Below are 24,247 nucleotides of genomic sequence, written 5' to 3'. Positions count from 1 at the left end.
ATATTGATGATTTACAAGGCAAATAAATCTGACACTAATGTTGTAATTTGTTTTAGAATCATAGTTACACATGTAGACATCACACGTTAGAGAAATTACCTATTATTGGTAAGTGTTGGTACAAAACATTGAAAGCACTTTTATTAAATTTGATATGATCTCTTTGTTTTGATACATGTACTCACCTCTCTAAAGAGGCATCAGATGACTCCATAGAATGTACCTTGAAATAGTAGTGAAATAGGGCATGATTTGTACAATACATATCATGCAAAGATAAAAGTTAAATGTAAATAATCGACTTGTATTTTAATTTTAATGTATTATCAATAATTAATAAAATGAGGTAATATAAAACATTGACAGAAACATTTTATAAATCATATTATCAGTCTATATGAATTGAGAACAAATACAAATGAAAGAAGAGGTGAACATAAGAAAAGAGGGAAGGACAAAAAGAGCTGTATGATCTCAGACATTCACCCTCAAAGAGAAGGTTTGACCCCCAACCATAATTCCAAGCATTTCCAGTGATGCTACTTTGGTTTCATAGTATCCATATTTGAGACCATTAGACATGGATTAAAGCATGGCATGAATTCCCAAAGTCTTAGAATGCTTGAGAGAAAGGTCCTCCAAATTCAATCTACATATCAAGATAAAATTTTTTCAGTGTCTGCATTTCAGCCAGATAATAAATAGCATTTGGGTAGATGCCCTCCTTCTATACTATGGTTAAATTCAAAATTCTGACAGTTTTTGTCTGACTGTTTAATTCAACAATATCACACTCGGACTACTGATTCATAAACTTAAGCCAGGAAGTTTAGCACAAACATACACAAAAACAAATATGTATATATATTTAAAAACACTGCCATCAATTCTGAATTTAGTAATCCTGTAAGACAGAATATATCTTCTCTTTAAGGTTTTCAAATATCTGAAACTAAATCATTTTGTGAGCAGACAGCCTTCTCCAATGGATTTGAATGTCTGTTTTTGATGTGAATATTCCAATACTTAAAGCAAAGCACAAACCAAGGATAATTTGGATACATGATAGAAGGCTAGGTGATATATAGATAGGTGAAAGATAGATAGTTGCTAGATATATGACAGACACTGGAATACTTAAGTGATAAAATTTGGTAGTTTTAAAATTATTTTTGCTTCTTTCTCAATATAAGAATTAACTGTCTATTAAGATCAAGTATGCATAATTCAAATTCTGAATTCTGAGTGGCAGATCTCAGTGATCTCACTTTATATGACTATTGTAAAATCACTGATATTTTACTTTTTGACCAAAGATGAAAAAACATAATCTAATCTAGTCTGGTTAATCTCTGATTGCACAGCTTGGTCATAAATGCAAATAGTATCAATGGTATTGGTCTTCTAAATTATCCGGAGGGTCAGGAATTCAGAAAAGGACATCATGGTCATTAATGGAAAGGGTCAGTAAAAAAGAGGCAGATCCTCAATTAAATGGATTGATCTTCTACAATGGGCTCAAACATAACAATAGTGAGGGTGGGTGGGACCAGACATCATTTTGTTCTTTTATACTTATGGCCTCTATAAGACGAAATGAGCTGGCAGTACCTAACAAGGCCAACAAGAACAAGGTTAAAAAAAAGTTATTTCCAGTCCAGTCTGTTGGGGCACCACGCCCTGGCCCCAAAGTCCACTTTCAGCATTCCCTGGGGACCTTGCCGCTCCATTCCCTTGCTGTTCCACTGCACTCCCCAAGTGATTTGCCTCGGTGTGGTGGGATCAGGTCAGGTGCAATTCCCACACTGTGTCTCCGGTGCTGTCCCCTGTATCGCCCTTAGTCACTGAGGGGCATCATGTCTCATAGTAGGGTCAGCCATGTTGTTCTCTCTGTGGACTGGCTGCTCTACTCAGGAACATCATCATCACGGCCTGTTGGGCCAGGCTGTGCTCCACTCTCTCCTCCTGCCCCTTCATCTGCTCCCGTGTGCTCTGATCAAATATGTCCATCTCCCATAGCTGCAGAGTCAATGTCGTCCTTTGAAACAAATTCTTTTCGGGGGAGGGGCAGGAATCCACTTAATTTATGGTGTTGGGGCCAGCCTCCCAGACCTTTCCACCGGTTCCCTCCTCCACGCCGGGATATTGCATTCACACCTTGCGACACTGGGTTGAAGTCTGGTCCCACTTTCCCTGTGGAGATATAAACAATACCCTCCCCTTGGGTGGATTAATGCCCCATGACCCCACTAGCCTTTTCCTTCCTTGTATTCATCCTTTTGTTTTCCTTTCCCCACCTCCTCCACCATTGTCTACCATGTACATCCCTGGTTTTGGTCTGGTCTCTTCCATACTGGACTGGAAAACGCTCCTAAGGGCCAGCAAACGATCCCTGAACTAACTACAAGCTTTTCTCTTGTGAACTGTTTTGTTCTGCTCTTTTTCAGTGGTTTGTTTTTGTTGTTTTGTTGTCTGGTTGTATACAGTTGCTTTGTTTTCCTCTGTCTAGTTTTCGTGCATGTTAGTGACTCCACAGGTCTGTCTGAATAGGACAGGCTGGATGAACTATCTGGAGGAAAAACAATGGGACCGACAGTTCTGGGGGGACTTGGGGTGGGGGGGTAGGGAGGGTAAGGAAGTGGTGTTAACAAACCCAGGGTCAAGGGAAAAACATGGGACCCCAAATGGTAGAGAAGGGGGAGTGGCAGGCCTGGTGGGAAATGATCAAGGATAAGGTTGCTTAGAGAAGAGGTATACTCTAGCCCAGGTGGCGATGAAGCATGGTAGTAGGGCAGGAGGAAGGTCAAGGGAGATGGAGGAAAGAGCTAGGAGTCAAAGGGCATTCATGGAGGTCTAGACAAAGACATATACATGCAAATATATATAGGAGGATGGGGAAATAGATCTATGTGTCTATATTTATAGGTCAAGTATTAAGGTGGCGGAAGGACCTTAGGCCTCTACTCAAACACTCCCTCAATGCATGAATACCTTCTTTTATTAAATTGGAACTCTATGATGCTCACTTTCCCGAAACAACGGCTAGAGCCAAAGTGGGTGAACAAGTAAATGTGGTGAAGAAAGCTGATGGTGCCCGGCTATCAAAAGAGATAGTGACTGGGGTCTTAAAGGCTTGAAGATAAACAAGTGGCCATCTAGCTCAGAAGCAACAAAGTCCACATGGAAGAACACACCAGCCTGTGTGATCGAGTGGTCCCAAAGGGATCAGTTACCAGGCATCAAAGAACAAAAAATCATATCATTGACTGCACACCTCCATGATAGGATCGCTGAAGACAAATGGGTGCATAAGCAAATGTGGTGAAGAAAGCTGATGGTGCCCGGCTATCAAAAGAGATAGTGTCTGGGGTCTTAAAGGCTTGAAGGTGAACAAGCGGCCATCTAGCTCAGAAGCAAAAAAGCCCACATGGAAGAAGCACACTGGCCAGTGCGATCACGAGGTGCCCAAGGGACCAGGTATAAGGCATCATGCAAAAAAAAAAAAAAAGATATAAGTGTGTGTATGTATGCGTATGTATGTGTATATGTATATATGTATGTGTATATATATATATCATATTAAATGAAGGGGGAAGTGCAGAGTGGAGACCCAAGGCCCAAGTGTCGGCCAATGGAGATCCCCTCATAGAGGGGTTTAGGAGAGGAGATGGGTTAATTAGGGTGTGAGGTAGTATCGATGAAGAACACAGCTTTCCCCCAGATCCTGGATGCTTCCTCCCCCCAACTACCATGATCCGAATTCTACCTTGCAGGGCTGGATAGGACAGAGGCTGTACACTGGTACATATGAGGGTTGGAGGTACAGGGAACCAGGGTGGATGATACCTTCAGGACCAAGGGTGTGAGGGACGATGCTGGGAGAGTGGAGGGTGAGTGGGTTGGAAAGGGGGAGCTGATTACAAGGATCCACATGTGACCTCTTCCCTGGGAGAGGGACAGCAGAGAAGGGAGGAAGGGAGACTCCGGATAGGGCAAGATATGACAAAATAACGATGTATAAATTACCAAGGGCATATGAGGGAGGGGGGAATGGGGAGGGAGGGGGGGGAAAAAAGAGGACCTGATGCAAGGGGCTTAAGTGGAGAGCAAATGCCTTGAGAATGATTGGGGCAGGGAATGTATGGATGTGCTTTATACAATTGATGTATGTATATGTATGGATTGTGGTAAGAGTTGTATGAGTCCCTAATAAAATGTAAAAGAAGAAAAGAGAAAAAAATGATTAGGGCAAAGACTGTACAGATGTGCTTTATACAATTGATGTATGTATATGTATGAACTGTGAAAAGAATTGTATCAACCCCAATAAATTGTTAAAATAAAAAAAAGTTTTTATATTAGTGGCTATAATACATGTTACAGAACAGAAGGAAAAAAGAAAAAGGGTAGATTGGCTTGTTTTTCTTCACACATGTGCACATTTCATTTCTCTGAGGAAGATGTCCCCACTGCTACATACTTTACACTTTTGCCAAGTGTTCATTAAGAAATTCCTTGAGGACATTAGGGCATAGGGTCACCAAGGACTCGTGTTTGTGCACAGCCAACAAAAGGTTAGCGTGGTAAAATGTCCATAATGCATCTAGAATAGTTGAGTAGCATCTCTTTTTGAAACCAGACAGCTCCTGATATCCCCAAATCCTTCAACAGTCATATATCTTGAAAGTCAGACAAGTTGAGCATAAGTTGGAAATGAAAGCATCAAATCAACCAATATCACCCCATCAGGCCTAGCAGGGGACTGTGGATCTACAAGCAATCGTGGCTGAAGTGCATAGCCAAGCCTCCCCACAGATACCCTTTTCCATATATCAAACTCTCAGGAACTTCGGGGGCAATTAATCAACTAAAACCATTATGGACTATTTATTCAAAGAGTAAGTACTTGTCTATGATTCCCATTTTTTTTCTACTTAAGAGCCCTCGGTGATGGCTTTCTCTAAGAAAGAGCTTTGATCTGGTTTACCAAAATTACAGAGTTATGAGTAGCCAATTAAATTGTAGTTAAAAATGAAGAAAAGGTGGCAAGAATTTCTGGCTTTGAATTAATTAAAAGCATTTATGTAAGGCTGAATATATGAATTAACAAACATAGACATTCGAAAAATAAAGAATTTCTAGAATCAACTTTCTTTTTTTTTTAATTTAAATTTTTTATTTATTTTAACAATTTATTGGGGCTGATACAATTCTTTTCACAGTTCATACATATACATACATCAATTGTATAAAGCACATCTGTACAGTCTTTGCCCTAATCATTTTTTTTCTCTTTTCTTCTTTTACATTTTATTAGGGACTCATACAACTCTTACCACAATCCATACATATACATACATCAATTGTATAAAGCACATCCATACATTCCCTGCCCCAATCATTCTCAAGGCATTTGCTCTCCACTTAAGCCCCTTGCATCAGGTCCTCTTTTTTCCCCCCCTCCCTCCCCATTACCCCCTCCCTCATATGCCCTTGGTAATTTATACATCGTTATTTTGTCATATCTTCTAGAATCAACTTTCATTGAACATTATCTAATGATTAATTTGAATCTTCTGCATTTTTAAAATGTCCATTGTTTTCTGAAAGAGAAAAAAATACAAATCAGTCTCAATACAGAGTCACCTGACTTTTTAAAATATTTAGTAGCATAGTCTCCAGAGTTGTAATGAGACCCATACGAGCTGATTCTTGATAAAGGAACAAAGTAGGTTTTCTATGTATATCAAGTGTATTGATATTTTAATTAAAGTACTTAATTGTTTAATCTATTTAGTCTTTTAATTAATCCACCATACCACAGTGAATCTCACAGTTTTAATACTTTAGCCAATTTCTCCAAAAATGATAAACCATGTCATTTCTCAGTCCTCAATGGAGAATGCACATTTTTGGAAATTCCGTAGGAAGGATGAGCGCACAGTGGGTAGATGCTACGAAAGCCTAGGATTCTTTACTAAACAAGACACTCAAAATGTCAAGATATCGTTTCTGGATATGTCCTCCATCAAGGTTCACAGACTGCTAGGAATGAAGTTTCTCTCTCTCCAACCCAGACGAATGTTCCACTCTTACATTTACACTACTCCCTCCCGAATGGTAGTTTGCACATTCTTGAGGGATGTCAAATCATGTCCTTTTCAATGTTTTTTTTTTAATGTGGAGAACAAAAAAAATCTGAGATGCCAGATCAGTGTTGTGGGTTAGGTTTCCCAGTGAAATTACTGACTGAGCCAATATATTGTCTACGGGGTAATCTAAGTTTAATTTTTCTGAATTTTTCAATTTTCTGAAATGTTCCTCCCTATAAACCGATGATAATCCTCTGTGATTAAAAAGAAAGTCTATCAAGATTATATCTTTGGCTTCCCTGAAAAATAAATAAATAATGAAATCAAGGATGCCTTTTGAGCTGACCTCTCTATCTGACCCAAAAGATCCCTTGAAAGTGAATGTTTCTCTTGGACCTTAAAAAAACAAAACAACAAAACCCCAACAACTCTAATTAAGGAGTCTTGGTGGCACAATTGGTTATATGTTGGGTTGCTAACCAAAGGGTTAGCAGATTGAAACCACCAGCCCCTCTATGGGGGAAAAATGAGGCTTTCCACTACCATAAAGTGTTACAGTCTTAAAAACCCACAGGGACAGTTTTTTCCTGTGCTATAAGGTCCCATGAGTTAGAATTAACTTTATGGTAGTGAGTTTGGTTTGAGACTGAGATTAAGTCAAGTGAACAATGGAGACCTTGTCTGCATTCATGAACTGATCGCAGAGACATGTTGTTTGGAATAAACACAAGTAGATCTAGACCAGAACCCTACTAACAAAATGTGCTGATTCCCACGTGTATTTCACGAAAGTAATGAAAAATACAAGATAACCAATCAATTTTGGTGTCAAGGAGGATTTTTTTTTCTCATTTTATTGATGAATTTGACAACAAAAATGGTTGTGTCTCTGATATGTTAGCATAGTTAACTGGTATTGACTGAGAAATAATCACAGAGAAGTAAGGGTTCCTTATGAAAAAATTAAAGTTCTTAACTTTCATTTAATCATAACGATGCTGTGGAGCAGAGCAGAACTTCCTCATATAGTTTCCAAAACTATAACCTTGATGAAAGCAATCTGCTATATCTTCCCCACCTCCCTCCTCCCCCACCCAGCCGAGGAGGAAACCAGTGGCTTAGAACCACCTCCTTTCGGGTTGTCAACTGCGTGAGTAACCCTGAGACGCCAGGGCTCAGAATTGACTGTGCTGCAGTAAGCCTGGTCTTAGAACTTTAGCTGCACAGACCTCGTGCTGCAGATGATCCGTGCTGCGCTGCGGCCTGGAAGCTTGAGGGTGTGCCCCCATTTAGTGGCTGCATGGGAGAAAACCCAGAGATTAGTGTCCTTAAAGGTTCAATCAAGCCATATTAATTCTATTGCCATCGGGTCTATTCTGATTCTTAGCAATCTTACAGGACACCCTGGAACCACTCCAGAAGTCTGCTTGGCTGTAATCTTTACAGCAGCAGACGGCCACACCTCTCTCCTCAAGAGCAGCTAGGACGTTCCATCAACTACCTTTAGGGTAGCAGTCACTCTTCTAGCAACGGGGCTCCCAGATCCCCGCCAAGAAAACACTGCCGAGCAAGCAGTTCTTCTCTGTCGTTTGAGGCCTTTGAGTATGTTATGAGTCAAAAGGACTTGGCAGCACCGAAGAACCAGGACATCCTCTTATTTTAATATCGCTGTGTTATGACAAGCATTATGAAGCAGGCTTCCTGGAAAAATGACAACGAATTCTTCTGTAAAGCACAGTGATGTCAGATTTAAAATATGCCTTTATACAAATAGTGGGATTAAATCTGAAATGGTAGTTAGGTTATAGTGTAATTTAAAGCTAAACATCATATCCACACACCAGCACATACAAACACATCACCTAAATTGGGGTCTAGAATATGGTACAACTAACAACTCTCTGAGCAGTTTTAAGATCAAGTACATCTAAGAATCTATATTAACTTTAATGAGGGCTGGGGAATCAGGAATTAAATTTTAGGTTCCCCCATTTTTATCTATGACAAACAAAAGTTCAACCATTTTTACATCTTTTATTATGTATAAAGTGTGACAAACACCTAGGGAGGTAACAAATTAGAACTGAAAGACACTCCTCTGAAGAACCTTATCAGAAAAACTGAAAATAGAATCAGAATGAAGTAGGGAGTGTTTAAAAAACAATTAAATACAAAATGTTTCCAGCAGGTAGTCCATGTGAAATGGTTACTGTGTTAGACCAGGTAGACTGGAGAACCAAATCCACAGAAACTCACATATGTATCAGAGAGTTTTATAGAGTGTAATTGTACATTAAGAAAGCATCCCAACCCAGTCCAGTCCAAGGTCATATGTCCAATACCAATCTGTAAAATCCTCTTCAAATTCACAAAACGCATGCAATGACACTGAATGCAGGACAATCATAGGTCAGTGAGTAGAAAGTCTTTGGGTCCAGTGGCGTTGTAAGCTTCCCAGCACTGGCAGGGTTCTCTCTGTGGCTTCTCTGGCTTCAGAGGTCTGGTTGCATCAGAGTAATTCCATGTATCTTGTAAGCTGCAATGTCTCCTGGGAGTGAGCAGAGCAAGAGAGGTGTCTCCTGCCTCCAAGAAGGAAATAACAAATTTCCTATAGTTCTCAGGAGAAGACCAGGCCCACACAGAGGCCTCATTGACTATGACCCCATTGACAAACTAGACTTTACCCCTTCCCTCTTAATCCTTTCAAGTCCCAAACTGACACCAGATTATGCAATGACCACAACTAATAGGCCATAATCCTTGTTACACAGCACAATGTGGTCTAGAGCCACACTCCATAATACAATCACTACCAATTTGCAAAAAGAAGGAAAGAAATGCGATGACCAATTTCGAGTGAAAAAGCAAAATGAAATGAAGTTTCTTCAGTTTGAGTAGAATGCCACGATGGGACTAAAAAGAAAGAAAACTGTCAGCGCTCTGGGTTATACTAATAGTAAAAGCTGCTGTTAAATCTATTCTGAGTCAAAGAAAGCCCATGTGTGTACGAGTAGAAGTGGGCTTCACTGGATTTTCAGGGAAGATTTGGGGGAAAAGATTGCTAGACTATTGCTTTCTAGTTTATGGGTATGTTAAAATGCCCAGCCTATAGTTAGCATCAAAGGGGCTAGTCATTTGTACCAACCAGGGATTCTCTATTGCTAATATAAGATTATAAATGTGTGTGGGGGTGGCGTTTTCGTGTAGCAAACAAGGAGTCAGAAAAGGAGTTAAGAGTGAAAGAGGGTGTGGATTTTCATTTTTAATATAATAATTTGAAACCTCCAGATGCAGCCATCTAAGCCTGATTGCGTCTTAATTGTGAATTGTTGAAAATTAAATGCTAAATGGAAGCCATGAGATTTCTTGGGATACACATGAGAAAGCATAGAGAAGCAGAAGAGAAGAACTACAGACGTCTGAGAATATTCGATGTTGTAAAGATGAAAGGGGGAGAAATAACTTTAAAGAAGAGGAAAGGCACAACAAAAAACTAAACTGAACATCATGTGACTATCATACAAGCAGCAGGTTCAGAGCATATTGAAAAAGAAGGTGAGTGATTTAGTGTTGATACATAAAAAATGTTACATTTTAGTTAACTTTAAAGACATCATCACTACCCTGATATTCTCAGTGGACAGATAAGTTCATATGCCATATCATAAATAGTTGAATACACCGAAAGTGGAAAGTAGAGAAATGTACTGCAAATAATTGAAACAAACACAGGGATGTGAAGTTAGGCCATTAATCTAATACTTACAGAGCTGATTATAACATATGTGATTTTTTTAAAAAAAGAAAGAAAAATGAAATAAAATATAAATATCAAGAATTCATTGCAAATGATTGAAACAAACATGGGGAGTGAATTGTGAAACTTAATTCAATACTTACAGAAGTGATTATAACATAAGTGATATTTTTAAAAAGAAAGAAAAATGAACTAAAATAATAAAATATTAAGAATGGTATAATTCTGTTACACTAATCTTTTACAAAACATTGTCTCATTAGTGAGTTAGCTATCACTTTAATCTGTGATCTGTGACAATATAATCAGTTGAAACTCTGACGGCATTCAAATTTGAGAAACTCACTGGAAAGATCTAGAAGATGATTTTTTATAAGTGAACTATCTTTTGTGTGTTATTTATAGCCTTGCCAATAGCAGTAAATCAGAAAGTGAAGCTGCTGCAAGGGTTTTAAAGCAGCTTATTATTCAAAAACACACTCATAAACTAACAATTTTTCCAAGGCAAAAGAGTTTCATATAAATGAAAATATTTAGGATTTCACGTTGTGATTGGGAAAATTTCTTATAAATATAAAGTACCTTAACAGTCGTTGACTCATTGTTCTAAATGGAACAAGTATATGCTATGGAAAAATCCATTCCAAAGCATAAACCACAATAAAAATCATGGAGAAAAAGATCCTAGTATAGATTGGATCGCATTATCACTTGAACGAGCCTTAAGACAACTCATTGTCTTGATTTGTTTTCCACTCACCAGTCAGGCCAATTTGTTGTGGTGGTTGGATGCCCAGTTAGCCCCGATTCACCTTGACCCTATCCACCAAAGAAGGAGACACTGCCCAGTTCTGTGCCGTCCTCACCATGTTCTCATGTTTGAGCCTTTTGTGGGAGCCACTGGGCTCATCCACCTTGTCCAAGCCTTCTCTTTGTTGTTGTCCCTCCACTTTACCCATCATGATGTCCTTCTCCAAGGACTGGTGTCTCCTGACCACAAGCCAACTAAAAGGCCATGAGTCCACTTAGTGATATTTGTATTTATTTTTAGTGTCTTATGAAAACATAAATAATTAAAAGGAATTAATAATAGTGATTACTAATTTTTGTAATATTGTACTTCAGATATATGACAGTGTGTGTTATGTGGCACATGGATTGTAATGGAAATGTGTATCTTGTCCTATGTTGTTAAGCATATTAAAACCAGATTCCAAACCAATTGAATGACTTATCAAGAGAGTTGAGAACATGAATATTTTTAAGTATTCATGATGAACGCAAGCAAATACATGTCAAATGTATTGCCTGACTTTAAAAACCAACCTATATCAGAAAAAATATCCTCCACCATGTCCCTCAATTTTACACACAGATTAAGCAGAAGTCAGGATCCGGGAATGAGAAACCATACAGCCATAACCACATTCATCCTCCTGGGACTGACAGAAGACCCACAACTGCAGATTCTGATTTTTGTATTTCTACTCATCACCTACATGTTGAGCATAGCTGGAAATCTGACCATCATCATCCTCACATTAGTGGATCCCCACCTTAAAACTGCCATGTACTTTTTCCTCCAAAATTTCTCCTTCTTGGAAATCTCATTCACCTCTGCCTGCATACCGAGATTCCTATACAGTATATCAACAGGTGACAGGACCATTACCTATGATGCTTGCATGAGTGAACTGTTTTTAATAGACCTTTTTGTAATAACAGGTATTTTCCTCCTAACCACTATGTCCTATGATCGGTATGTGGCCATCTGCAAACCCCTGCACTACATGACCATCATGAACCACGGGGTCTGCCAAAGGCTTGTCTTAGGCTGCTGGATGATCACTTTATTGCTTATATTCCCACCTTTCATCCTGGGACTGGACCTGGAATTCTATGATTCAAACGTCATTGACCACTTTATTTGTGATGTCAATTCTATTCTGAAAATCTCTTCCACAGATACATGGCTCATAGAACAAATGGTTCTTACTTGCTCTGTATTGATCTTTGTTATCACTTTCATATGTGTGGTTTTGTCCTACACATATATCATCAGAACAATTCTCAGAATCCCTTCTGCTCAACAAAGGAAAAAGGCCTTTTCTACTTGTTCTTCTCACATCATTGTGGCTTCCATCACCTATGGCAGCTGCATCTTTGTCTATGTCAAACCTTCAGCAAAGGATGAAATGAGCATTAATAAAGGGGTAACAATACTTACTACATCCATTTCTCCCATGTTAAATCCATTTATTTATACCCTGAGGAACAAACAAGTCAAGCAAGCCTTTAATGATTTAATCAAAAGAATATTTTTATTTTCAAAGCATTAGATATATAATGAAATGTAGGTAACAAAGCATAATTTTTCTTAATTTTCCATTCTATCTTGGGTTTGGAGGTATCGATATGAATTAACACCAAGTCTCTATCTCTAGATATTGCATACTTAAGTGAAAGCATTTTGGTTGCCTAAGAAACTATAGATAATGAGGCAAAACTTTAATGAGGCAGGAATTTTGGGGGTTGGTTTATCCTTTTTAAAATATTTTATCATGGAAAAATAATTCTGCAGACCATTTTAGATGGCTGTATCTATTAAAACAAACTTCATTTTGATGTATAAGAATCTCTGGTGGCATAATTAGTGCTCTTTAGGCTTCTAACTGCAAGGTCAGCAGTTCAAAACCACCAGTCACTCAGTAGGAGAAAGATTGGTCTTTCTACTCCCATAAACAGTTACAGTCTCAGAAACTCACAGAGGCAGTTCTACCCTGTGATATAGGCTTATTGTGGGTCAGAATCAGCTTAATGGGAGTGAATTATTTTGTTTATATGTTTTCCTTATTCATTTGGATGTATACCTTCCAAAGTCTGGGTTGGTTACAGTGAGAGCATCCCCTAAGCTATTTATTGTTTTTGGCAACATAACCAGATAACAGACACTTGACAGGAGAGCAAATGAATTTTCAGGAAAGTGATAGATAAAAGAAACTAATTCATCAAAATTCAGTTAAATTTAATAATTTTTGTTTGCCACAAAAAACTTGTATGTATTTCTCCTTTACAATGGTAATTTAATACTTATAGCAATGCATACTAACAATTATGTCAAGAAAAGAATGCAAAGCAATATTTTTCATTGATCTATGATTAAAATAGTAAAGAAAAGCATCATTCATTTTAACTATTGTGTTATGTTTTAATTTCTGAATGGAAGAGTGAGAAAGCAATCCAAGATTGTACAGGCAATTTACAATGTAAATAAACCAGAAGATTCTACACAATATTTTTATCATTATAATTATTAATGTACAAAAAGAAATTTTTTAAAGTGAACAAGAATTTGAAACCATTTCATTGATTTTTAAAGAATCTTCTTGTTTAATACATGTCCTTGGTTGGTTCGCCAGAGAGGCATTAAGATGACACAGAGACAGTTTTAAGAAATGTTACTAGCAGTTAAGCGACAAGATTTAGATATCATAAACAATATACAAAGATAAAAATCACATGAAATTTATTTTAATACATTCACATTAATATAATCTCCATAATAAATTAAATTAATTACTAGATTTAGATAATGCACCATATTAATATTGATATGAAAGGGTTTTTTTGTTTTTGTTTTAACAATTTATTAGGGGCTCATACAACTCCTATCACAGTCCATACATATACATACATCAATTGTATAAAGCACATCTGTACATTCTTTGCCCTAATCATTTTCTTTTTTTTCTCCTCTTTTATTTTTTTACATTTTATTAGGGACTCATACAACTCTTATCACAATCCATACATATACATACATCAATTGTATAAAGCACATCCATACATTCCCTGCCCCAATCATTCTCAAAGCATTTGCTCTCAACTTAAGCCCTTTGCATCAGGTCCTCATTTTTTTCCCCTCCCTCCCCGCACCCCCCTCCCTCATGTGCCCTTGGTAATTTATACATCGTTATTTTGTCATATCTTGCCCTATCCGGAGTCTCCCTTCCCCTCCTTCTCCGCCGTCTCTCCCCCAGGGAGGAGGTCACATGTGGATCCTTGTAATCAGTTCCCGCTTTCCAACCCACTCACCCTCCGCTCTCCCAGCATCGCCCCTCACACCCTGGTCCTGAAGGTATCATCCACCCTGGATTCCCTGTGCTTCCAGCCCTCATATGTACCAGTGTGCAACCTCTGCCCTATCCAGCCCTACAAGGTAGAATTCGGATCATGGTAGTTGGGTGGGAGGAAGCATCCAGGATCTGGGGGAAAGCTGTGTTCTTCATCAGTACTACCTCGCACCCTAATTAACCCATCTCCTCTCCTAAACCCCTCTATGAGGGGATCTCCATTGGCCGACACTTGGGCCTTGGGTCTCCACTCTGCTCTTTCCCCTTCATTCAATATGGTATATATATATATATACACACACACACGCACATATATATACATGTACACACATATATCTTTTTTTATTTTGCATGATGCCTTATACCTGGTCCCTTTGGCACCTCATGATCGCACTGGCCGGTGTGCTTCTTCCATGTGGGCTTTTTTGCTTCTGAGCTAGATGGCTGCTTGTTCACCTTCAAGCCTTTAAGACCCCAGACACTATCTCTTTTGATAGCCGGGCACCATCAGCTTTCTTTACCACATTTGCTTATGCACCCATTAGTCTTCAGTAATCCTTTCATGGAGGTGTGCAGTCAATGATATGATTTTTTGTTCTTTGATGTCTGATAACTGACTCCTTCGGGACCACTCATCACACAGGCTGGGATATGAAAGTTTTAAAAGCCAAATTATCAATCAATAGAAATGCAGAGCAATTAGAAATGGAAAAATAAGTGAACGCAAGAGAAGAGGAACAAGAAACACTTTCTGTGAAATCTCAGACCTTAAGCTTCATTGAGAAAGTCTGTTCTGGTCATCAGTCAGCTGTCACTTCTCTTTTGCCACAGCCTCTACCTGAGATTTCACGAAATTACTGGAAGATCTGGCAAACATTCACAAAATAATATGCAGCTTGTGAGAGTACTCCTCCAGTACAAGCTACATATCAAGAACAAAAAATGTCTGTGGCCAAAGTCCAGCCCTACTACAGCGTCTGGGCAGGTTACCTTACACTACTGTCACAGGCACCCCAGGTAAGAAGGCATTACAATAGGACTGAGGAAGCTCCGCCTTCTCAACTTGGAGCCAATGCTAATGGTATGTGTGGAGTCAACTCTGCAGGAGGAAAGGCTTCAGGAGCTGTCACTGCTGATGGGGCATAATACAAAATGAGAAGGAGCAGTAGCAAACATCAACTAATAATCACAATTAGAAATGTACAAAGTATGACCCAAGGAAAATTATAAGTCGCTAAAAATGAAATGGAATGCAAAAAGATCAATAATCTAGGCATCAGTGAACTGGAAAGGACTGGAATTGGCCATTTTGAATCAGAAGATGATACGGTTCACGTGCCGGGAAGGACACAAAGAGGAATGGCATTGCAGTCAGAGTTTAAAAGGGGAGGGGTTCTAGAGCCATCTTAGAGTACAATCCTATGATATGATCATGTCTGTCTGCATACAAGGAAATCCAATCAACACAACTACTATTCAAATTTATGGACCAAGCACTAAATCTATTGATGTAGAAATTGAAAAATTATACCAATATCTTTATTCTGAAAGTGATAAAAATGCAATAAATATACATTGTATTAGCCTGGGCATACTAGAGAAAGAAAATTCATAGACACTCATATATGTATAAGAAATAACTTTATATACAAGAGCAGTTGAATATTGAGAAAACATCTCAGCTCAGTCCAGATCAAGTCCATAAATCTGATATTAGCCCATATGTCCAATACCAATCTACAAAGTCCTCTTCAGACTCATAAGACACATGCAATGATGCCAAATGCAGGAAGATCACAGGCCAGTGGGTGGGAAGTCTTGTGGATGGAGGGGTGTTGTAAGCATCTCAGCACTGGCAGGGGTCTCCACGTGGCTTCTCCAGCTCAGGAAACTAGTGTAGTTTCAAGTTTCTCGTCAGCTGCAATGTTTCCCAGGGAGTTAGTCTGTCTCCAGCGAGCTATTTATCTCCTTAGCAGCTGCAAATGAGGTCATCAAGCTGAGACCTGATTGACAGATTGAACTCCACCCCTCCACTTTTAATACTCAAACTCCACCCCTTTACTTTTAATACTTAAATTGACAATAGATTGTGGAACTACCACATACATTGATAATTATACTAATTGGAATGTGAAAGTTGGAAAGAGGAATGAATAGAATCAGAAAATATGATGTAAGTGATAGAAACAAAGCCTAAGATCACATGATAGAATTTTGCAAGACCAATGACTCATCCAGAAGAAATATCTTTTGTCAATAACACAAAGGGCAACTATACAAATGGACAGTTCTAGATGCAATACACAGAAATCTAATGGACTACATTTGTGGGAAGAGATGATGGCTAAGCTCAATATTAGCAGCCAAAACGAGACAGGGGCCAACTGTGGAAGAGATTATCAATTGCAAAGAATACACTGTGAAAAGCAGTAGTTGATATTCAGAAGTACCATATGATTTAAGAAGTAGCATATGATCAAGGACCAATGGCACCAAAAGAAGAGGTCCAAATGTCACTGAAAAAATTACTCAAAAGCAAGACTCCAGGTATTGATGGAATACCCATTGAAATATTTCAAAAAGTACTAGAAGTATTCATTCATCTACGCCAAGAATTTGGAAGAAAGCTACTTGGCTAATTGAGTGGAAGAAATTCATATTTGTACTCCTTCCAAAGAAAAGTAACCCAATGGAATGTACAAATTACAGAATATCACTGAAATCACATACAAGTAAAGTTTTTCTCATCCAGGTTCGTTGAGGCCGCATTCAGAAGATGTGCAATAAAAGACACTATTGCTGACATCAGATGGACATTGGCTCAAAACATAGACTACCAGAAAGATGTTTACTTGTGTCTCATTGACCACCCAAAGATCTTCAACTGTGTGGATCATACAAACGATGGTTAGTCTTAGGAATAATGGGAAATTCAATATACGTTACTTTGCTCAGGGAGAACCATTCTCTGGATCAAGAGGTAGACATGCAAACAGAGCAAGGGAAGACTTCAAGGTTTAAAATCAGGAAAGGTGTGTGTCAGGGTTATATCTGCTCATCATATTTGTCCAATCTGTATGCTGAGCACATAATCAGAAAGGCTGGATTACACGAATTAGAGGAAAAATTTTTAACGACTTCTGATATGCAGATGACACGACTTTGCTCAAAGTGAGGAGAACTTGAGACACTTGCTGATGAAGATCAAGGATTGCAGCCTTGATTATGGATCAATGTAAAGAAAACCAAACTCTTCACAACTGGACCAAAAAGTAATTTCAAGATAAACAGAAAATATTCAAAGTTGTCAAGGATTTTTTTTTCTTGCTTGGATCCACAGTCAGTGCTCATGGAAGCAGCAGTCGCGACATCAAAAGACACATTGCATTAGGTAAATATGTGTTGAAAAACAAATATGTTACTTTGAGGATGGTGGTGTGCTTGACTTAAGCATGGTATGCATGGGAAAGTTGTGCATTGACTTATAAAGACTGAAGATGAATGAATGCATTTGATTGATGTGCTGAAGAGTGAAAGTATCAAGGGCTACCAAAATATTAAACAGGTCTGTCTTGGAAGAAGACCAACCAGAATGTTGCCTACAGCAAACTTCATCTTGTGTACTTTGATCAAATTATCAGAATGAACTAGTCCCTGCAGAAGGCTATAGTGCTTGGTAAAACGGAGGGGCAGTGAAAAAGAGGAAAGCTCTCAACAAGATGAATTGACACGGCGACTGTAGTGATGGGCTCACAGAGTAATGGTGAGGCTGGCACAGAAAGGGCAGTGCTTGCTTCTATTGTGCACAGTTTCTATGGGTTGGAATCTATTTGTTGGCACTTAAAAATATTTTTTTCTGATTCTCTGGTTCTGCCATACCCTATATTACTGATTTATAAGCTTAAATCTAGGAGATTTTACACACACGCACATACACACAGAGAGAGATAAATGTATGTTGTTAGGTGCCATCCATTGTGAGGAGTAAGACCTGACTCATAGCTACTGTATGCTCAATAGAACAAACTGCTCAGTTCTGCATCATCTCACAATTGTCGCTATATATGAGAGCCCATTGTGCCAATCTATCTTGTGAGCGTTGTTACATATAGATAAACTGTTACATATGCATACATATACATACTATGGAATACTCCATTGGTCAAATTTGTTTAAGTTTTCATCTTTGCTTCTTTCTCCCTATAGGAATTTCTTTTCCTACTCCATTAAGATAAACAATGTAGATTTCAAATTCTAAGTGTCTGAACTTCAGTAATAGCATTATATATGACTGCTCTAACACAACCCATATATATGTGAAATCATTTTCTTCACTGGTCTGAGATTCCCTAGATGCACATTTATATCTCATATATAAATGATATCAATAATGTCAATAATGTAAATCAAAAATGTTTGCTAATTGGTATTAATTATTTAATTACTCTCTCGTATGTGAATTCTGAATGTTGTGAAATGACCACAAGGGTTAGAGAGGTGCAAATATTGACTTCATTAGAGATAAATGTAAGTTAAAGAACGTGGCTTGGATGAAAAGTTTCTTCAAGTTGATATTACTCATCTACCAAGTTAGAAGCAGAACTTTTATGCATTTTTATGGACATTCTGCTCTAGCGCACTAATTCAAGGACACATAAAGAGCAGATGTTCTCAGTAGAAGTAGCCATTTATTGATAAATAGAAGGGAAAAATAAGGCAATTCATGAGCAACAATGATCCTATCCCAATATCAATAGCAGACCAATTTAATAGAAAGTTAACCAACTGCTTATTTTTAACAATCATTCATCAATAGAACATATTTATCATATATAAAAGCAGACAAGATAGAATAAGGGATATGACCCCATCATTCAGCTTCAGTCATCTTCAGAAACTTTTTTTTGTCTCATAGGAATTTTTGACAGTTTTCTCCATTCATTTTTGAGTTATTCTCATACTTTATGTATTCTTCTGTATAAGTTTATTAACATATAATTCACATATCTTACAATTCAATTACTAAATGATATTGAAAGGAGTTGTACAACCATAACCTCAATCAATTGTTGAACCTTTTCTTCATTCTTGTGTTGATTGCTGTTAGTCTCCATTTCCCCCTGCCTCCCCTGCATATAACCTCAGCAAATGATGTATCTAGTTACTTTCTCTATAGTCTTACCTCTCCAGATTTCATGAAAAGTCCAACAAATACAACAAAATTATACATAGGAAAGACCTCAATGCAAAAGAACGAAAATCATATAAACTAGAATAAATTAAGAATAAGACTGCTGTTGTTGTTGGTTGTTTATCTGTTGGTGTTTTGTATCTGCTTGGTCTATCTAGACAAGCAAGTCCACGGAGAAAGGATTAGGACTGATGGTTCCAGCGGGGGGTGGGGAGAAGGCAGGGTGAAGGAGGTGGTGAGCAAACAAGGTCATGGACAGAGGAGTAAATAGGGATCTAAAATCAAAAGCGAGGGGGGACATAGAGTTCCTTGTATTGGTGGAGCAGCGGTAATCTAGCCATGAGAAATTACTGAGAAGCAAATGAGGGGTGAACATAATAGTGGGACAGGAGGAAGGCAAGAGGAAATAGAGGAAATAACTAAGAAGCAAGACTGTTTATAGAGGTATAAACATAGAGGTATACATATGTAAATATATTAATGCATAAAAATAGGGGTATTCGCCTACGTACATATAGTTATATAGCAATACATTGAGGCATTGGATGGACTCTGGACCTCTACTTAAGTATTCCCTCAACACAAGAACACTTTGTTCTAATAATGTGGCACTGGGTGATGTCCACCTCCCCGACACCATCACTGAAGACAAACTGTGTGCATAAACAAATGTGGTGAAGAAAGCAGATGATGGCCAGCCATTGAAAAATAGCCAGCTATTAAAAGATGTCTGGGGTCTTGAAAGTTTGAAGCCAAACATGCAGTCATCTAACAGGGAAGCAACAAAGCTCACAAAGAAGAAGTCCATCAGCCTGTGTGATCATGAGATGTCAACAGGAACAGGCATCAGAAGTTAAAAAATAAACAACCTCATCAAGGTGATGGAGAGGGGCCAAGTGGAGACCCAGAGCCCATCCGTGGATAATTAGGAGTTCCAGTAGGCAGTTTAGCACCAACAAAATACACAAAACTCTAGTTCTTTAATTCTCTCCTCCCCCGTCCCCACTATTATGATCTCAGACCTACCTTGCAAACACCAACCAATGTACATAAAGGAGTAAAGATGAGAGCTTTCAATATAGAATTCAGGAAAGACAATCTCCCTCAGAATAAGTAATGGGAGTAACGATTCCAGGAGGGTAGGGATGGTAGGGGGGAGAAAGAGGAGGAAAGGGGAATGGATAGCAGTGACAGGAGGATAATCTCCCTCAAGGGGAATGAATACCAGGATAGTAGGTAAGAAATAGAATGGGCAGTGTGAAATATGTATAAATAATGATAACAATACGTAATATATTAAGGGTTCTGGGGGTAGCAAGGTGGGTGAGGGAGGGGAAAAAGAGGAGCTAATATCAAAGGGTTCAAGAAAAAGATAATTTTAGAAATTGTTGAGGGCAACAATTGTACATTTCTGCTTGATATATTAATGAATGGATTGTTATAATATATGTAAGAGGCCCCTCAAATAAAATTATTTATTTTTTAAAAAAATAATAGATCAAAAAAGAGAGGGAAAAAAAGGTTAGGTTAAATTTTAACCATGCCCTCAAATACAAGTCTCTTCAGGCCTCAGTTCTAACCCATGACTCCAGTTCTTCTAATTAAATGTCTTCATTTGCCAGTTCAGAAATAAATCCAGCATCTACAATCAATTGATTTTTAACAAGGGTGCCAAGATCATTCAATAGGGAAAGAGTTGTCACTTTAACAAATGGTATGGGAAGAACTGATAACCACATGCACAAGGTTGGTACTGTGCACCTACATCATTGTGTGTATAAACAATTCTCAAAAGAGATGTTGTTAGTTGTTTCGAGTTGGTTCGAAACCTACATACAACACAATGAAGTACAGACCAGTCCAGCACCATGCTTAGAATCGTTGCACTGAGCGCATCGTTGCAGCCACTGTGTTGATCCATCTTGCCAAGGGCCTTGCTCTCTTATTCTCTTCTACTACTCTTCTACATGACTAAACATTATGCGCTTTTCTTTTTCCTTCTTTATATTGGGAGCTCTTACAGATATTATAACAATTCATAATTCAATGAGATCCAGCATAATTGAACAATTGTTGCCATCATCAGTTTTTCGAAACATTTTCTCTCTCCTTGTATTCTTTGGTATCAGTTCCCCTTTCTCCCCTCCCCCACAATCTCCCCAATCTCCCCCACCCCAGGAATATATGTGTGTGTACACACATATAAATATATATTTATGTACTTATTTTTCTTGCTCTTTCCTACTCCATCCAATGTATTTGTTCACCTACAATTCTGTTATTTGTCCCTTCAAGTGGGGTTATTCAGTCATCATTGTTCTCAGCTCTCCCCTTCTCCCTCTTCTCCCTCTCTTCTTGTACTCTCAAGGGAATCGTTACTCCCATTACTGTTTCTGAAGAGTTATCTATCTTAGCTTAGCTTTCATGCATTGAATTATCTTAATTATACAAATGAACATACATAGGTTTAACAAGATTAAGGAGGTAAAACTAAGCCCATAACAGTAAGGAGAGGGAATATTAAAGAAGTAGAGGATGTGTTTCATCAGTGTTGTACCTCACCCTGGATATATCATCCTGTCCATGTGGCCCTTCTGTGAGGGAGTGCCCAATTATCTTACAGGTGGGTTTTGAGTTTCCATTTTGTCCATGCTCCTTCATATCATTTGCTTGTTTTTGAACTTCTGATATTTATTCCCGTTGACAGCTCATAATCATACAGGCTGGCATGCTTCTTCCATGTGGGCTTTGGTGCTTTCCTACTAGATGATTGCTTGTTTAACTTCAAGACCTTAAGACCCAAGACACCATATCTTTTAATAAACAGGCACCATCAGCTTTCTTCAACACATTTGCTTATATACCCATTTTGCCTTCAGTGAGCCTGTTGGGAAGGTATCATGCAGTGCCTCATTATGAGAACAAACCATTCTTGTACTATGTAAGGCTTAAATAGAGGGCCAAAATCCATTTGTTTCCTTGTCTTGTTACACACTCACACACACATACACACACACACCTGTCTTTATTATCTTTATATATTTATAAATTGACATATATACATATCTATATTTTATATATAAAATTTTTACTTTCTTGTTCTTTCTTCTTTTTCTTTCCTCCTGCCCCACTCTCATATTTACCCATTGCTCACATCTCAGATACATTTCAATTGATCCAATATGACCAGGAATGCTACACCCTTCTCACCGTCAAATTTAGATCCCCTCCCCCTGCCTCCTCCTCTCCCAATCTGCACCCTTCCCTCCCCTACACCCAGAATTATCATTCTACTTTATCTTTTTCTAGGTGTGTATCTTTCCTTATTTATGTTCACCCAGTATTCCCTGTCCTAAGGTACTTATCTTTGTCTGAAATTTTTCATTGATTATCCTGATGGTGTTGGGTCTTATCTCAAGGTCAGTGATCCACCTTGAATTTGTCCTTTTGCATGAGGTGAGGTAAAGGTCTTGCTTCATTCACCTGCAGGTTGATATCCATTTGTTTCCAGCGCAGAACCATTTGTTGAAAAGGGCACCTGCTTCCCATTGCATATTATTTGGGTCCTTATCAAAGATGAGTTGTCTGTAAAATGTTTTTATTTCTGGATTTTCTATTCTTATCCATTGGCCCGTGTATCTATCATTAGACCATGGTGTTTTGACAACAGTAACTGCATAGTAAGTTTTAAAGTCCAGTTATGCAAGCCCACCCACTTTTTTCTTCTTGAAGAGTTGTTTGACAATTCTGGGTTTCTTCCCTTGCCATATAAAGTTGTAAGTCAGTTTTTCCATTTCTTTGAAATAATGATGCTGATATTTGTATCGAGATTGCATTGAACCTATATAGTGCCTGAGTTAGGATTGACATCTTTTTTTTTAAGGAACATAGTGAAATTCATTTAATTGGTATGCTTCATATAAATAATTTGTGATAAATTTTGCATCTTAAGGGTTCACAGGAAAAATCACTGTATACACATAGACTAGAAGCAAAAGCTATCAGACAAAAAAAGCTTACAGATATTTATGTTGCCAAAGTTTTACACCTCTTCCAAATCTTCTTAGGATTTAGAAATTTTGGGATTAAAAACACATGCACACACACACACACTGTGATTTTTTTATTCTTTTGTTCCTCACAACAACAATAAAAGAAATCACTTTGCTACAAATATATGTTTTAAAATAGTGGTGTTGGTTTATATTTCCCAAGAAATAGCTTACCCATTACCGTAGAAATGGAATTAGAAGTAAATCTGGCTAACTAAGTTTTTAAGGGAACAGTTTTGTTGAGTTTATAGACAATGATATGTATTTAAGCAATCATACTTTATCTTTTCCTTGGGTGTAATTTGGAAGGAACCTGTCTTTTATGTGATAGCTTACAGAACATATCACGATCACACTCCAAGTAAATAACATCACAATATCCTCAAAAACACACATGTTGCTGAGGACAGCATGTCCCAATGATGGCATGGGAACAGCCCGGGAAAAGAGAACCGCTAAGTCTTTAAATGCACACAAATTCAGCACTTTTGATAGGAGATGAGTCTTCATTTTCCTTCATTTGGAGGGCTTTCCACTTGGACTTGTGTTGTTTCTTCATCTTTCTTTTTTACATCTTCCTTCACGCTGAGAGCCTCCAGTTTGGCAGGCAAATCTGAGGTTCCCTCTGTAGCAACTGAACCCTGGATGTCCTTGTTGAAGATGCAAAACTGGTGACCACAGACTCCACATCAGTCATTTCTGATGAATCTGTCCTCATAGTAACATGAATCTCCTAATTAAGATCTGCTATTATTTGTAAGACAGGTTTGGAAAGAAATCCTGATATATTTTCTTCCAGTCGTGCGCAGAGCTGCCCGCCAAGCTTGAGCCAGGTCCCCGCAAGCTCAGGCTCCCCAGCTCCCTTGGCACCAAGCTGCGATGCCGCCTCTCGCTCGCCGCTGCCACCGCAGTCGCGTCCCAGGATTGACATCTTTTCAATATTGAGTATACCGGTTCATGAGAATGGGATATTTTTCCATTTTTGAAGGACCATTTTGGTTTATTGTAATAATGTTCTGCAG

At 38.3% G+C, this 24,247-nt stretch overlaps 1 protein-coding gene and 1 pseudogene across 1 annotated transcript; one reads left to right on the top strand and one right to left on the bottom strand.

The window, feature by feature from the left end:
• The first annotated feature begins 11,201 nt into the window (after positions 1–11,201).
• Positions 11,202–12,188, top strand: LOC142451460 (olfactory receptor 6C2-like). The gene has a single exon (XM_075553252.1). The coding sequence runs from the start codon at positions 11,202–11,204 to the stop codon at positions 12,186–12,188; it is 987 nt and encodes a 328-aa protein (XP_075409367.1).
• Positions 12,189–23,731: 11,543 nt separating this feature from the next.
• On the bottom strand, positions 23,732–23,943 carry LOC142450908 (cAMP-dependent protein kinase inhibitor beta pseudogene; annotated as a pseudogene).
• Positions 23,944–24,247: the final 304 nt, after the last annotated feature.

The sequence above is a fragment of the Tenrec ecaudatus genome, chromosome 6, assembly GCF_050624435.1.
Source record: "Tenrec ecaudatus isolate mTenEca1 chromosome 6, mTenEca1.hap1, whole genome shotgun sequence".
Classification (NCBI taxonomy): domain Eukaryota; kingdom Metazoa; phylum Chordata; class Mammalia; order Afrosoricida; family Tenrecidae; genus Tenrec; species Tenrec ecaudatus.
This window is presented reverse-complemented; position numbering and strand designations above follow the sequence as displayed.

What these genes read in the sequence shown, in the direction of transcription:
- LOC142451460 (XM_075553252.1), top strand. Translation starts at nt 11,202, where the DNA reads ATGTCCCTCAATTTTACACACAGATTAAGCAGAAGTCAGGATCCGGGA.